Source organism: Macrobrachium rosenbergii, chromosome 48, assembly GCF_040412425.1.
Source record: "Macrobrachium rosenbergii isolate ZJJX-2024 chromosome 48, ASM4041242v1, whole genome shotgun sequence".
Taxonomy (NCBI): domain Eukaryota; kingdom Metazoa; phylum Arthropoda; class Malacostraca; order Decapoda; family Palaemonidae; genus Macrobrachium; species Macrobrachium rosenbergii.
This window is the reverse complement of record NC_089788.1, coordinates 77,463,938-77,479,189: the sequence shown is the minus strand read 5'-3', so window position 1 is coordinate 77,479,189 and position 15,252 is coordinate 77,463,938. Positions and strand designations below refer to the sequence as shown.

Sequence of the window (15,252 nt, the reverse complement as noted above, 5' to 3'; positions counted from 1 at the left end):
CACAGGTATTGCGTCATGGTTATTTGTTGGAGAATCTACTCGAACGTGAAGCTTACCTGCAGATTGAGTATTGTGTCTTTTTGTGTGAGGTTTGCGTGTTTGAAAATAAGCAGCAATGTTGCAAGACAGATTCCTCAGAGCTTATAATTTGTTGCATTTTTTACTATTTTGTCGTATTTTCTATTTCCTCTGTAACCTACATATTTATTGCGTGCTTAGAGCTTGAAGGTAATTTGAGGTATAGCTATTACTTTTGACGAAATGTTTAGTATTTTCTTATGAATTATGACATTTTATTCATTTGAATTTTTTTTTAATTTGCCAAATTGTCTTTTACCAACTACTAGATGATTTCTTGGGTAGTATGCTATATATTTTTTCAAGTATATATACAATAAATATATAATTATTTATAAAAATAGAAATATATATATATATATATATATATATATATATATATATATATATATATATATATATATATATATATTTGTAGTTTTGCAAGCCTAATTTTCTTGAATTGTTAAGTTTTAACCACACTACTGAGTTGCACATAAACTAGAATAAATTTAGGAATATTGCGTTTAACCACATTTTAACCACTTTCATAACATTTTTAACCACAGTGTTTAACCACATTTTAACCACCTATTTTAACCACATTACTTAGCATCACGAAAATTAAGCTCGAGTCCTCAAACTGTCTAATGTCTGATAATATCGTTAACCCTTTCAGAAGTCCCACAGCCACAGCAGCCATGCAATCAGTCATCCTCGGGTTTTGCTTGATCACAGCCGCAGTTTGCCTGCCCCAGAATCCTACGCCGTACATGCCCAGGGCACCGGCGCCGGACCTTGCCCCAGAGTGCCAGTCGTTACGAATTTCAATGTCCACGCGGTAAGTGACCACATGTGAATATTTATGTTTTTCTATTTTTTTTGTACTTCAGTTGGATTTTAATACGTTTTTATCTGTTTATTGATTTATTCATTTATTTTTTCTTTTTTGATAAGCGAATTCTCTTCTTTCCGTATTTCCCGTTACCTTCTCTTACTTCCTAATGAATAGGGTTCATCTTCTGAATAATAATAATAATAATAATAATAATAATAATAATAATAATAATAATAATAATAATAATAATAATAATCTTTGGAAGCTTGAATTTCAAGTCAATGGCCCCTTTGGTGGGCTTGTTCCATATGAATAGGGTTCATCTTCTGAGTAATAATAATAATAATAATAATAATAATAATAATAATAATAATAATAATAATAATAATAATAATCTTTGGAAGCTTGAATTTCAAGTCAGTGGCCTCTTTGGTGGGCTTGTTCCATATGAATAGGGTTCACTTTTTGAATAATAATAATAATAATAATAATAATAATAATAATAATAATAATAATAATAATAATAATAATAATAATAATAATAATAATAATTCAGTGTCTTTTCCTCACCAGTATCTAGGCAGGTGGTATGAGATTGAGAGGTTCTTCAACCCTTTCCAAAACGGCGATTGCGTGACTGCCGATTACGCCCTTCTCAACAACGGAAGCATATCAGTGGCCAACAGTGACGTGGAAGCGTAAGTATATACTCGGGATTACTCATTACTTAAGGATCTTCGCAGCGGCGTCCCTTCGGTCCTTGGCTGGAACCCCTTTCATTTCTTTTACTGAACCTCCTCCACTCGTATTCTTTCTTCTACCTTACTTTCCTTAACCCTCTTCTAACAATTGTTTCACAGTTATTAAAAACAGTAAAAAAATTGATAAATTAATAAACTGATAAAAGTGGGATATTTAACCATTGTCCTTAAGTAGCCCAGGCGTGAAGGGAACTCGATCAACTGGGGTTTAAGTGGTTAGGTCTCCCTGGAGCGAGAGCTAATGTCACAGACGAATCGCTTGGGTGGAGAAGCGTGAACCATACACCTTTTATTACAGGATGTTGGACCTTCCGGGGTGATAGCAATTTCCTTTCTTTCAAGTCTGTAATCACGCAGTTTTTAGTTCTCTGTAAAAGAAAACTATTGTGCCGGCTTTGTCAGTCCGTCCGCACTTTTTTCTATCCAGCCACATATTTTAAAAACTACTGAGGCTACAGGGCTGCAAATTGGTACGTTAACCATCCACCCTCCAATCATCAAACATACCAAATTGCAGCCCTCTAGCCTCAGAAGTTTTTATTTGATTTAACGGTAAAGTTAGCCATAATCGTGCTTCTGGCAACGCAACAACACAGGCCACTACGGCCGGCTGAGAGTTTCATGGGCCGCGGCTCATACAGCATTATACCAAGATCACCTAAAGATAGATCCATTATCGGTGGCCTTGATTATGCTCTGTACAGAAAACTCGACTGCGCCGAAGAAACTTCGCCGCATTTTTCACTTGTTCCTTAATATCACCGACGTTCTCAAATCCTATATAAATGTTATGTAAGTCATATATATATCGATTTTAAGAAATTTTCTATACTTAATATTTTGAAGTTTGATCTATAAGTGACTTAGTATTGTCTTTTTTTTAAGACAATTCTTAGCTCCTTGATTTAATCTATATCATTGTTTATTGTTAATGTAGCTAAAAGTCTTTCATTTCTGGCTATTATTATTATTATTATTATTATTATTATTATTATTATTATTATTCAGATGAAACCTATTCACATGGAACAAGCTCACCTAAGGGGCCATTGACTCGAAATTCAAGCTTCCAAAGAATAATATGGTGTTCATTAGGAAGAAGTAAGAGGAGGTAAAGGGAAATATAGAAAGAAGAGATCCCACTCACTTATTAAAAAAGAATAAGAAAAAATATATATAAGTTAAAATTCTGTTTGTGGGTGACTTTCCAAGTCTGTGATTTCACTTTTTTGAAACAGTATTGGATGTTTAAGACCCTCTCTCTCTCTCTCTCTCTCTCTCTCTCTCTGGGTTAGAGTTGGTCATGGTTACACCATTTGATGTTTAAGACTCTCTCTCTCTCTCTCTCTCTCTCTCTCTCTCTCTCTCTCTCTCTCTCTCTCTCTCTCTCTCTCTCTCTCTCTCTCTCTGTTACAGTCACTTATAGCTGCATCATTTTGATCATTTGCAGATATTATTATTATCTCTTCTCTCTCTCTCTCTCTCTCTCTCTCTCTCTCTCTCTCTCTCTCTCTCTCTCTCTCTCTCTCTCTCTCTCTTTCGGCCTTCATTAAATCCTTAAAGGATGGAAGTCCCTGAAGAAATCAGTGGTTCGTTAAGTATGACTCTGAGGACAGGTATGCAAATATCAACTTGCCAGGGCTGGGTGAATACTTGAGCCTTTGCCTCGTAGTTGGTGTTGCAATTTACGTAAACAGTGGATTTTGTAACTATATCTGTCTATCTATCTATCTGTCTGTCTATCTATTTATCTATCCATCTATCTGTCTACATATTTTCCTTTTATTCTGTCTACTTTGCTTCATGATATCTTCACGTCTTCATTTGCATATTTATCTATGTACCAAAAATGTAAATTGTCGTCATATATAAGTATATATAATTATATATATACTGTATATATTATATACATATATATATATATATATATATATATATATATATATATATATATATATATATATATATATATATATATATATATATATATATATATATATATATATATATATATATATATATACATTATATGTGTGTGTGTGTGTGTGTGTACAGTGTTATGACAGTGTTTAACCATATTTTCATGCCATAATTACTGTTTTTGTTTGACAGCAGGGTTAAACAATGCTACAGGTGGATTTTGACTGAAACATTTCACCAATGGTGACCATTTTATCAGCCAACACCTGATTACATTTTTTGGGAGGGATAGGAATATAACTTTAGGGAAGATGGGACATCTTTTAGTAAGGTCGATTACTCTGCCTTGGTGGATGTTTGCTGTTAGCTAAAAACTAATAATTCTCTTGCAGGGGAAAACTGAATACTATATTCGGAGTGGCTTCACCTCTGCCGAATTCTTCTGAGGCCAAACTGATCGTCGAGTTTCCAGGTAAGAAAGCATAGGACCTTGAAGGTTAGAAATCGGACGCACCGTTGATCAGTAATCAAAATTTCCAGAAAACTTTTACAGATGTTGTGTTTTCTAAATATTTTTAAATTGTGCGTCAAGAATGGACTGAAAATTTCTTTCATTTATTAATAATTTGATCCTTATCAAAAGATCTCAATTCAGTTTGGATGATTTCAGTTCCTTTTGAACTGTGTTAAAACACAATCATTTTGGTTGTAATTGCAAGGCTTAGAGGACATTGCTTATATATAATAACTGTATTATGATGGCTTCCTGAAAATCTAAAGTTTACCTAATGGCCAACCTCTAAGTTCAGTCTTTATTATACCTTATACTTAACCAACTACTTAGTATTGTATCTATCTGTATAAACCTGATAATTGTACATTTATTTCCAGGTAACTCATTTACACAGAGGGGCGTTCCCAACTACAATGTTGTGGCTACAGACTACAAGAATTATGCTGTTGTTTATACATGCGCCTCGTTTAATGGAAATAAGCTTGGTGAGTGTGTTGGGAAGTTTGTAAATATTTAGATAAATTTATAATAAATTTATATAAATGTGTGTTGATGTAATATTTCAGTAGGTTAGATATTTCTCCTGATAGGAGATGGAGCCACGCAGGACATACACTAATATCTGCTTCAGTAGTCGACCCCCGGTATTCGCGGGGGATGCGTTCCACTACCCCAGCGAATAGCTAAAATCCGCGAATACTTAAAACCCTTCTAAAAACGCTTGCAACTGCCTATTTTGATAGTTCAAAACACCAAAAACCCTCTAAAAATGCTTATACCTGAATATTTATATAGTTTTATAACAAAACGTGCATTTAGTCACGAAAATGATATGAAAATACTGTAATTTGTGAATATTTCCCAATGAAAAATACCGCGAATTTTCTGTGAATCCGCGAATATGTGAAGCCGCGAATCCGGAACAGTGAATAGGCCGGGGTCCACTTAATGCATGAGTAATATTTAAGGGGGTATGGTTTAAAGAGGGTCTTCATTATTATTATTATTATTATTATTATTATTATGGTTTTATTATTATTATTATTATTATTATTATTAGTATTATTATTATTATTGCTTGAAAATTACTTGACACATGTCAGAAACACATATCGACAACTTATTGCATACTTATCACAAACAAGTTAAATACAAGTCAGTGACTTATTGGTAGTCTTAAACCATTCTTCATATAATTATCCAGCATTTGCCAAGGATTCATTCTGGTCTGACAGTCACTGACTTGTTCTCAAAATGTTGGTGATATGTATGTGACAAGTTTAAAACAGTTTGTGACATGTTTATGACACTGTGACAAGTTTACAATATGTTTGTGACATGTTTAAGATACTGTGACAAGTTTACAATATGTTTGTGACATGTTTAACACACTGTGACAAGTTTACAATATGTTTTGACATGTTGAAGATAGTGTGACAAGTTTACAACATGTTTGTGACAGGTTTAACACACTGTGACAAGTCTACAACATGTTTGTGACATGTTTAAAACACTGTGACAAGTTTACAACATGTATGGAAAATGTTTGTGACATGTTTAGCACCTTCAAAGAACTTAATAGTTTCTTTCATCTTATGTTGAACTGTGACTGCAAAATACTTTTGACTGAAACAATTTGTATCTCATTCTAGAATTTTCCTGGATCCTGGCTCGCAAACCAATGATTCCTCCTGGATTCTTGAGGGACCTCAAGGAATGGCTCCTGAAGGTGAATGTGGACTCTGCCAGATATGAACCTACCCTCCAGGATCCATCTTGTCCCAGAAGACAAATTTAGATGTTGTAGATTCTTTTGGAGGCTTTTAGAGTAAACAACTTCTGTTTGATCAGCTCTAAAACAAATGGGCATTTTGAAAAGGATTACAACAATTTATATTTATCAGTTTAAAAGGAATTTTCGCAAGAGTTCGAAGAGAGGCCTGGCCTACTGGGATGAGTTTTTGTATAAATCTTTTTTTTTAAATGAAACTTACCTTTTAAATGAAAACCTGAATATTTTAACACTTTTGATTAAATTTAAGTGCGGGTTTTTCTTAACTTTTATTATATAAAAGTAATAGAAAATATATTGTTTTTTATTGTCTTAATACCTTGACATTTTTAATTTATCTACACTGGTTTTGATGTTAATAAGCCGAGATTGTTAATGAACGTTGCTAATGCTTTACAAGACGAGTAGCACCCACTAAGTCTTTAAGGAGAGTAGCACATACTAACGAAGGTGTGTAAGTTGCGTAGAACGCACTAACTCTGTAACGCAGAACTTGTAAGTAAAATCTGCTGACACTGCAAGAAGAGCATACCTCACTAACATTAATATATAGAGGATTTTAACAGAAGCAGCAGATATATCCTGAGAGACAAGTAGCTCGCACTAAAAATGAAGACCTAAGGAATGTGAGTGAAGAGAAATATATTAATAATGACTAAAATAAAGTTGATCTCTCCTTAGGAATAGGAAGACAGCCACTGTGGCCCATCCTGCCTGGAAGATTTAGGGGCTTAAGTTTTTTAGAAACCTACCAGCCTAAAGGTTCCAATAGAGAAAGGAGCCCAGTACTGATATAGATAAACAGAAATAAAGACTAAACTGCCTAAGAGAATTAAGAAAGGTAAATATATAAGACAAAAACTGCAAACATATATATAAGATAATGATAATATATAAGATAAAAAAGGATAATTCATAAGAAATTATTATTATTATTATTATTATTATTATTATTATTATTATTATTATTATTATTATTATTATTATTATTATTATTATTCAGAACATGAATCCTATTCGTATAGAACAAACAAACAAAAGAGGCCATTGACTTGAAATTCGAACTTCCAAACAATATGGTGCTCATTAAGAAGTAAGAAAGGGTAACGGCAAACACTGAAAGAAGAGATCTCACTTATTAAAAAAAATAAATTCATAAAAAGATGAAAGAGGAAAATATATAAGATAAAAAAAAATGAAAATATATAAGAAAGCAAAATACGTATGATTAAAAATGACAATAAACAAGATCGTGAACGACGCTCCGTCTCAAACATTAATTAAAACGACCAAAAATCTTATATATAACCTTTTTTTTTCCATCGCATCAACAAAATACTAGAGGCTCCCCTTCCACCTTCCGAGGAAAATTCGGACAAAGAGAAACGTCTCCCTTCGAAGTCATCAACACGCTCCTTTAATTAAAAGGTCTCCGGGGTTACAGCCAGGGACATCAGGACATCAGGAAGTTACCTGAAGAAGGGACGTTCGTGGAATAAGGGTCCCCAGCATTTAATATCCTTAATTGAATACAGGATTCGATGAAATTGAACGTATGTTCTGTACGTCCTGTGTTTTGAAAAGTAATTACGATTTGGATCCAAGCTTCGTTTTTGAAGTTATGTACTTTGATGATAATTGGAGGTGTTATTGTATTTTTCAGATGTATAAATGTATATGTATATATATATACACACATATGAGAATTCTGAGCATATATAATACACATTATATATATATATATATATATATATATATATATATATATATATATATATATATATATATATATATATATATATATATATATATATTTGTAGGATTTCTGTCAGGAACTCCTGCGGGGGATAATGCGTCAGGTGTTGAGGATTCATCTGTTGAAGATATCCTTAGGGCTCCTAAGGACTTTTCTTAGCAATAATTGACTGATGTGATTATTTAAGCGCCGTTTCCTTGATGAGGTGAGGAAAGTCTTCATCAGAGGATAAAAATGGTGGTGTTCTAGATGATTTCTGAGTTTGACTTTAGAAAGAAATTTATATATTTATGAACTAGGGACTTATAGATAACACAGTGTCACCTTTCTCTCTCTCTCTCTCTCTCTCTTTAAAACCTAGCTTTTAGATATCTAATTCAGGGAAAACTTCATAATACAACACCTCTCTCACTCTCTCTCTCTCACTCTCTCTTTAATACCTAACTTTTAGATATCTAATTTAGGGAAAACTTCATAATGCAACACCTCTCTCTCTCTCTTTAATCTAATTTTTCTCTCTCTTTAGGGAAAACTTCATAATGCTCTCTCTCTCTCCTTAAAACCTAACTTGTAGATATCTAATTCAGAGAAAACTACATAATATAACACCACTCTCTCTCTCTCTCTCTCTCTCTCTCTCTCTCTCTCTCTGTATTTTAAACCTAATTTATAGGTATCTAATCCAGAAGTAAAAGAACAAATCGGCAACAAAAAATATAATTTTAAATCTCTCTCTCTCTCTCTCTCTCTCTCTCTCTCTCTCTCTCTCTCTCTCTCTCTCTCTCTCTCTCTCTCTTAAAACTAATCTATAGGTATTAAATCCAGAAAGACAACGACAGATTGGCCCAAATATTCCACTTCAAAGATCTCTCTCTCAATCTCTCTCTCTCTCTCTCTCTCTCTCTCTCTCTCTCTCTCTCTCTCTCTCTCTCAATACTTAAGGTTAAATAGTGAATACTGTAAATTTACCTGTATACCCATTATCTAATTCCCTGTAGGGGGTTAGTGCCGTCAGTGCACCTCATGAGGTGCACTGTAGGCAATACTTAAGGTTCTTTGCAGCGTGCCTTCTTAGGCCCCTAGCTGCAATCCCTTTCGTTCCTTTTACTGTACCTCCATTCATATCTTTCTTCCAACTTGCTATCCACCCTCTCCTAACAATGATTTCAAAGTGCAACTGCCTTGAGGTTTCCCTCCTGTTACACCTGTCAAACCTACCTACTCTCAGTTTCCATTTCAGCGCTGAATGACCTTATAGGTCCCAGTGCCTGGCCTTTAACCTAAACTTCCACATTCCATTCCATTCTTTCTATACCACAAAGGTTCATTTACCGTGCGCCTGTGAATAAATATTCGCTTATCGATAAATATAAGCATGAATGAATGGATAGATGAATAATAGATACGACATAGATTTAAATTTTGAACGGAAGGCTATATTTTAAAGCTATGTTTTAGAAATGACGATAAAATAATATCGTTTATGATATTTCAAAAACCGTTTATATCGTTAGGTCTATCAACATTAACCTCTAAAATGCATTAAAAGTAAAGAGAAATACTGTGGAATATCGTTCAAATCTTTCTGGACATTATTGGAACCAGAGTCACGTGACCTAACTGCACTGGTGAACCTTCGCCCACCAGCAGCCATCTTCAGCCATCTTCTCTCTGTGGTGTGAATTTCCTTCTATCTTCTGCTAAATGTAAGTTCCGTCCAGTTACGTAAGCTTAATAATATGTCCATTAGGTAGGTTAAAGGTGTATATAAACGTAACTAGCTTAAAAGTGTGCTAGACACGGAAAAATGTAGCGAGATTGTTGAATTTTAGTGTCACATTGCCCTACCAGGCTACCATAGCCTAAGCTTATTCAGGAAGTGTCAAGTTGCCTTTACGAAGAAACCTCATGCTGTAGCGTCCCACTGGGATTTAGGCCCATGTAATTCTACAGAAGAGTTCCGACCAGAGATATCGTTTATTAAGACAATTTTTTGGCCAGTATTGAAAAGGGCGTATGTAACGCAGTGCAGTTGGGATAATTTGAGAAATTTTTAGTATTTTGTTTGTTTTTACGTACTGAGTTGCCTGGTACTAAGTAACGACCTTAGCAGAACTTTTTTGTAGAATTACTTAAGGCATATTTCGGGAATCGTCTCGTGAAAGCCTAGATTAGCCTAGGCTACCTCACTGATGCCAGTTGAACTGTGACACAAGATCACGTTACTTTCTGTGGTAGCCTACTGAATACTTTTATGTTCTCTGAAATTGGTGTAAGATTTTGGTAAAAAGTTCTAGTGAAGTGTTTGCATTTATTAGTAACGTGCTAATGAAACTGTCTTGGCAGAAGAATAAAGTGCTTATTGGGTAAAACAATGAAAAAAAAGGTGATAGTTGAAGAGTCATCATGGTAATAATAGATAGTTTCATTTCGAGAAGCACAGAGCTTTGAAAATATAGTAAGAAAGGTCAAGTAGGTTAAGGTTTGGTTATAAAACTAACCTTGGTGAATATTTGAAGCTTCAAGGATTCAGCAGGACCTAAGAAGCCTATGGAGACAGAGAGAAAGGTGTTTAAAACGGTTAAGTTGTGTCTAAACCATAGGTAGTAATGCTCGGCAGAGCACCCATAGTAGGCCTAGTATGAATTTAGAATACCTGATCCTCAGGTGTGGGTTATGATAAAATTTAGTGTATGGAAGTTCAGCTTGGGCTAGAATGGACAACATTATTATTCTGAAAAGGCGAGACTGTAAGTTATACTGAAGAAAATGTTACCAAAATGTGAGGCGTTCAAGTGCAGGTTAGGTATAGCTCAGTCTTACCCAAGCAGGTATTTTTTTATTACCAGGTAATCGTGTAGTCAAAATAAATCACATATGTGGTGAAATTCAAGGTGAAGGATGGTTTTGAGAGTAACCCATAAATTTTAAAGGAAAATCCTAGGACATTTTCTGCTCATTTTAGGTCAATATAGAAGATACCAAAACAAGACTAATATAAGGGGTATTAGATTGTTAATGAAGCCGTTACTGCTTTTTATATTTTAAAAGAAAATAATAGTTCTCAAATGGGAATGGTGTTTCATCTGCTACATTTATGAATGGGAATGTATCTTAATGCCATATTTTACAATGAAGTTTGATTTACTGCTTTTATCAGTGAAAAGGGATTGTAAATGTACTGTACAGTATAATGGTGTAACAAAAACTCGATTTGTCAGCCACAGGTTCAGGAAAATCTGATTTTTTTCACCCAAGAAGCTTAAGTTTCTGTATGTGTTTAATGGTTTTTGGTCTTAAAATGAGTGAATTGCCAAGTTTAATCCTGTATATGATCGCAATATGATGCAATTTGTGTTTCTTAAATGCTGATGTATTTATATAGGTTTTGAGTCAAAAGTGGTATCCGGATTTTAAACATGATAGCTTTGCATAATTTATTGGTGATTTACATATTTACTGGTCTGTTGGGATAGTGGTTAGTGTCATGGCATGCCACTCATGTGTGGTGGGTTTGTGTCTCCCCCAGGGCAATGAAAAATCACTGGCTCTGTATCATGATCAGTTACTGCTGCAGTGTGGGGTTTGCAGTGGGAGACTGAAACCATCTTTGGAAGCTTGAATTTCAAGTCAGTGGCCCCTTTGGTGGACTTATTTCATGTGAATAGGTTTCATCTGCTGAAATATAATAATATAGATCAAAGCACTAGTGAATTGGATTACAGCTTTTAGTGAAATTGATAAATGTAGCTGAGCCAATTAGGTTAAATATAGGCCTTGTTTAGTCTAATCTTGACTGATTTGACTGTTATTTGTTTCTGTATTCTCTCATAATGTATCAGAACTTGAATTTACATGGTTTTTAAACTTGCAATACCATGGATGGACAGGATATCATGTCATCAAGTTCTCTTAAAGCATTTGGTCCTGTATAGCTAAGCCTATTCAGTATTCCTAGTTAAAGCCACCTTTTCCAAATATTTTTGTCTTGGATATATTGCTGCCCTAAAATGGAAGACTGCAGTATCTGCAAAAATACAAAACTGGGAAAAATGGTAGATACTCCCTTGCCTTACTACTGATTTTGCAAATACTGCAAATGGGACCTCCAAATACTCATGGAAAGCATTGAAGAATCACTCTGAAACTGCAATAACTTGTGTATCAGTGTTTCACGAGCCCAATAGGTGGCATATCTCAATTTCAACAATTTTGTAGATACTGCAGTTTTCCATTTTAGGGCAGTAATAGCCTAGTACTTCCTAGTAACCTTGAACGTGTGGCACCCTTCTCAGGCCTGGCCTGCAACCATTGTCATAGACTTGCTCTGGTTGTCAGTTGTTGTGATTCTAATCTTTATAAACCAGTCAGTCTAGTTATTTGCGTGATACCCATTTAATAGTATTAAAAATATCCATTTCAAGTTCATGTAGCCTGTTGCTATGGATATACTTATTGTAAGGTCATTGGTAGTTAGTTTCACCTGACCAAGAGCTGTAAAAGTAGTTAGAGGCTTAATTTATGTCACAAATCCCTAGGCCTACAAGAGAGCTTGAAAGGCCTAATTTGTTGCATCACGTAGTGCCGTCATTGCACCTCATGTGTTGCACTGTAGGCATTACTTAAGGTTCTTTGCAGCTTGCCCTCGGCCCCTAGCTCCAATCCCTTTCGTTTCTTTTACTGTAAATCCTTTCATATTCACTTTCTCCAGTCTTACATTCCATCGTCTCCAAACAATTGATTCATACTGCAACTGCTTTGAGGTTTTCCTCCTGTCACACCTTTCAAACCTTTTACTGCCAATTTCCGTTTCAGTGCTGAATGACCTCGTAGGTTCAAGTGTTGGCCTTTGGCCTAAATTTAATATTCAACTCTATAAGAATCTTGAATTGATGTAGTGGTTAGTCATTCAGGGTTTAATTGCCCTTAAACTACTTAGGTAAGGGATAGTTAGACTTGATAAGAGACAGTTTGTGAAGCCAGGACTCTTTTGAAAGTTATTATTTATACTAAGTTATTTCTCTTCATTCCAGGTACTGCTGGCAACGTGTGAGGGATACTTATCATTGTACAAGTCTCTTATCTTCAGGAAGGAGGACTTTTAACAGATGAGATAGGGTACTCCCTCAAGAAGGTGGAGGGCATAGCTGCAACAGCCATTTTGGTTTATCTGCCCGTCATTGGCACTTGGGCACAAGTGAAGAGAAATGTCTTGCCTTGGACCAGGGAAGATGCATTTTTACTTTCTATGCGAATAATTTTTTGAAAAACAGTTGAATGTTAAACGTGTCAGTAAAATGTGAGGCAAATGACATAATATCTAGGGAAGTGAAGCAGATTTATCAGTCAGTTATTAGGAAAGGCAAAGATGATAAAGCAGGAAGCGAGAGCAAAATGTGTTAACAATTTATTGAACTGGGACAATAATGTAGTTATACAACGACAAAAGGAAAGATCAAAGTTTACAGAAATACCTTGAATGTATGAGAACCAAGTAATGCCTCAAGGCCCTCTTCATGTTAGTAAATTTTTCCTTAAATTATGTAATAAACATAGTTTCAATGATCTGGCAGAGGTATATACAAGGTCTAAGAACACAGCAACATAAAGTCTTCCACTTAGGGAGGAAGATAGGAAATGAGCAAGAATACACCAATATCACTGTTATTAAAGATTAAAACACTTAAACAACATACTTAGAGTTAACATACTTAAAGAAGCCAAATAGTCAATACATTGCAGTTCACCCCTCCAACACATGCACCAACAACTGTTTTGCCAACTTTTCACTCTAGTGAAAATATAATGAAATTACATACATAGGTATTCCTACCATCACTGTCCCATCTTTTAATGCCAGTGGGTACCGTCAACAGTCTGCAAGGAGGAATGCAGAAATAACAAAAGACTACAAGCTGTAACCAGCTGTAATATGAACTCGGGAATAAGATATTTAATTGTAAAATTGCAGGAACTGATTTATCAACAGATATAAGCACATTTACACCTGTGCATTCACCTCTTAAAACTTCCAAGCATAGTAATGTGCACATTATAATGAAACAAAAAGGAATAGTTTGAAGTTGAACATCAGTACAATTTTTTCAGCCCAGAAGCCTTGTCCTGAGTTTAGGTCTGAATGCATACACGTTGCCACTCCCTCTGTAATTATGTAAATACTGTCTGCTGTCTAATTGCTTTAATGAATGTAATATTGCTGTATTCTTCTTGCATTCTTGCCTGTATTCGTCGAAGACACATGTCTGTAGAGGTTTCATTGTATAACATTTGCTTGAAAATAGGTAATGCTGTGTATTTTGGCCATATTTTAAAACATTTTCCAATTATTGTATTCACTAAACAGGATTGTATAAAAATTATGCCATTATTAGGTATTTTGTCCCATAAGCAATATGTGACTAACTTCCAGCTTGGACTCAATAGATCAGTAAGTTAAGCTTACTTTTTGCTTTCTGTCAATCACAGTACTACTATGGACCATAGTATTTCACTTTACTTCCTCTTAATTCTTCCTAAAGAACACCGTAATATTCTTTGGAAGCTTGATTTTCAAGACCATGGCCCCTTTGGTGGGCTTGTTCCATGTGAATAGGTTTCATCTATTGAATAATAATAATAATAATAATAATAATAATAATAATAATAATAATAATAATAATAATAATAATAATAATAATAATAATCCTTAAGTGCCTAATTTACTTTCTATACCCAGACTACCACATTCTCTCTCTCTCTCTCTCTCTCTCTCTCTCTCTCTCTCTCTCTCTCTCTCTCTCTCTCTCTCTCTCTCTCTCTCTTCCCTTCGGTATTATGGTTCGTTTCATACTGAAGACTGATCAAATATATAAAGTAATATTGTAGAGTGACTGAATGTCCAAAGTACAGAATACAATACCTAATGACTTAGCTTTGTCACACTTAAATCTATATTGTAAGGTAAATGATTGATTAATTAAAGATACTGTAAAGAAAACAAGCAAAAGTTGAAGAAATATGGAGGAACAAAACGATTTAAGCAGGAGAGTGTAATGCGTTATTCTTGTAATTACCCAGTTTACTTAAGAGCATTACCAAAACGAGTAGAAATAGGCTAAATAGACATAAAATATTATGGAGATATGAGGACAAGAATCTGTGTAATTTTAAATTTTTATGGTTATTGCCATTCTATCAAATGTGAGCGTAAATTTTTTGAAATATGGGAAAATTTTTTGAGTCAAGTGCATTGTTTTTTTTTAGTGTATTATTTCAGGCTTTTCTATACAATAAATGTTGTGTGTGTTTTGTTTACCAGCTTTCTCACTGTCTCTCAGAGGTATTCATACGTATAAAAACTGATCTCTCATTTTCTGAAAGTATTTGATATGTCAACATTCTATTGTATGTGATAACACCTTAATGTCTTGCATCAGGGTTGATGCTGTACCATGGCTGGAAAAGTGGTGTCCTGTCTGGAACTAAGAACCTTCTTGTTTATGTTATGGCTTAGAGTTGGATGTGCCAAAACCTTGATGTCTTGCATCGGGCTGAAGCTGTACCATGGCTGGAAAAGTGGCTCCCTGTCTGGAACTAAGAACCATCTTGTTTATG

At 34.6% G+C, this 15,252-nt stretch overlaps 1 protein-coding gene and 1 long non-coding RNA gene across 2 annotated transcripts; both read left to right on the top strand.

Moving 5' to 3' along the window:
• Positions 1-736: 736 nt before the first annotated feature.
• Positions 737-6,167, top strand: LOC136831617 (apolipoprotein D-like). Its single transcript, XM_067092246.1, is given in 6 exon segments — positions 737-846; positions 849-898; positions 1,469-1,593; positions 3,969-4,048; positions 4,468-4,575; positions 5,743-6,167. Coding segments are annotated over 6 exon segments (597 nt in total). The 5' UTR covers positions 737-758; the 3' UTR covers positions 5,889-6,167.
• A 3,070-nt stretch (positions 6,168-9,237) lies between these two features.
• On the top strand, positions 9,238-14,230 carry LOC136831614 (uncharacterized). The gene is made up of 2 exons (XR_010850947.1): positions 9,238-9,344; positions 12,672-14,230. It is a non-coding gene; the product is annotated as an uncharacterized lncRNA (long non-coding RNA).
• The last annotated feature ends 1,022 nt before the right edge of the window (positions 14,231-15,252 follow it).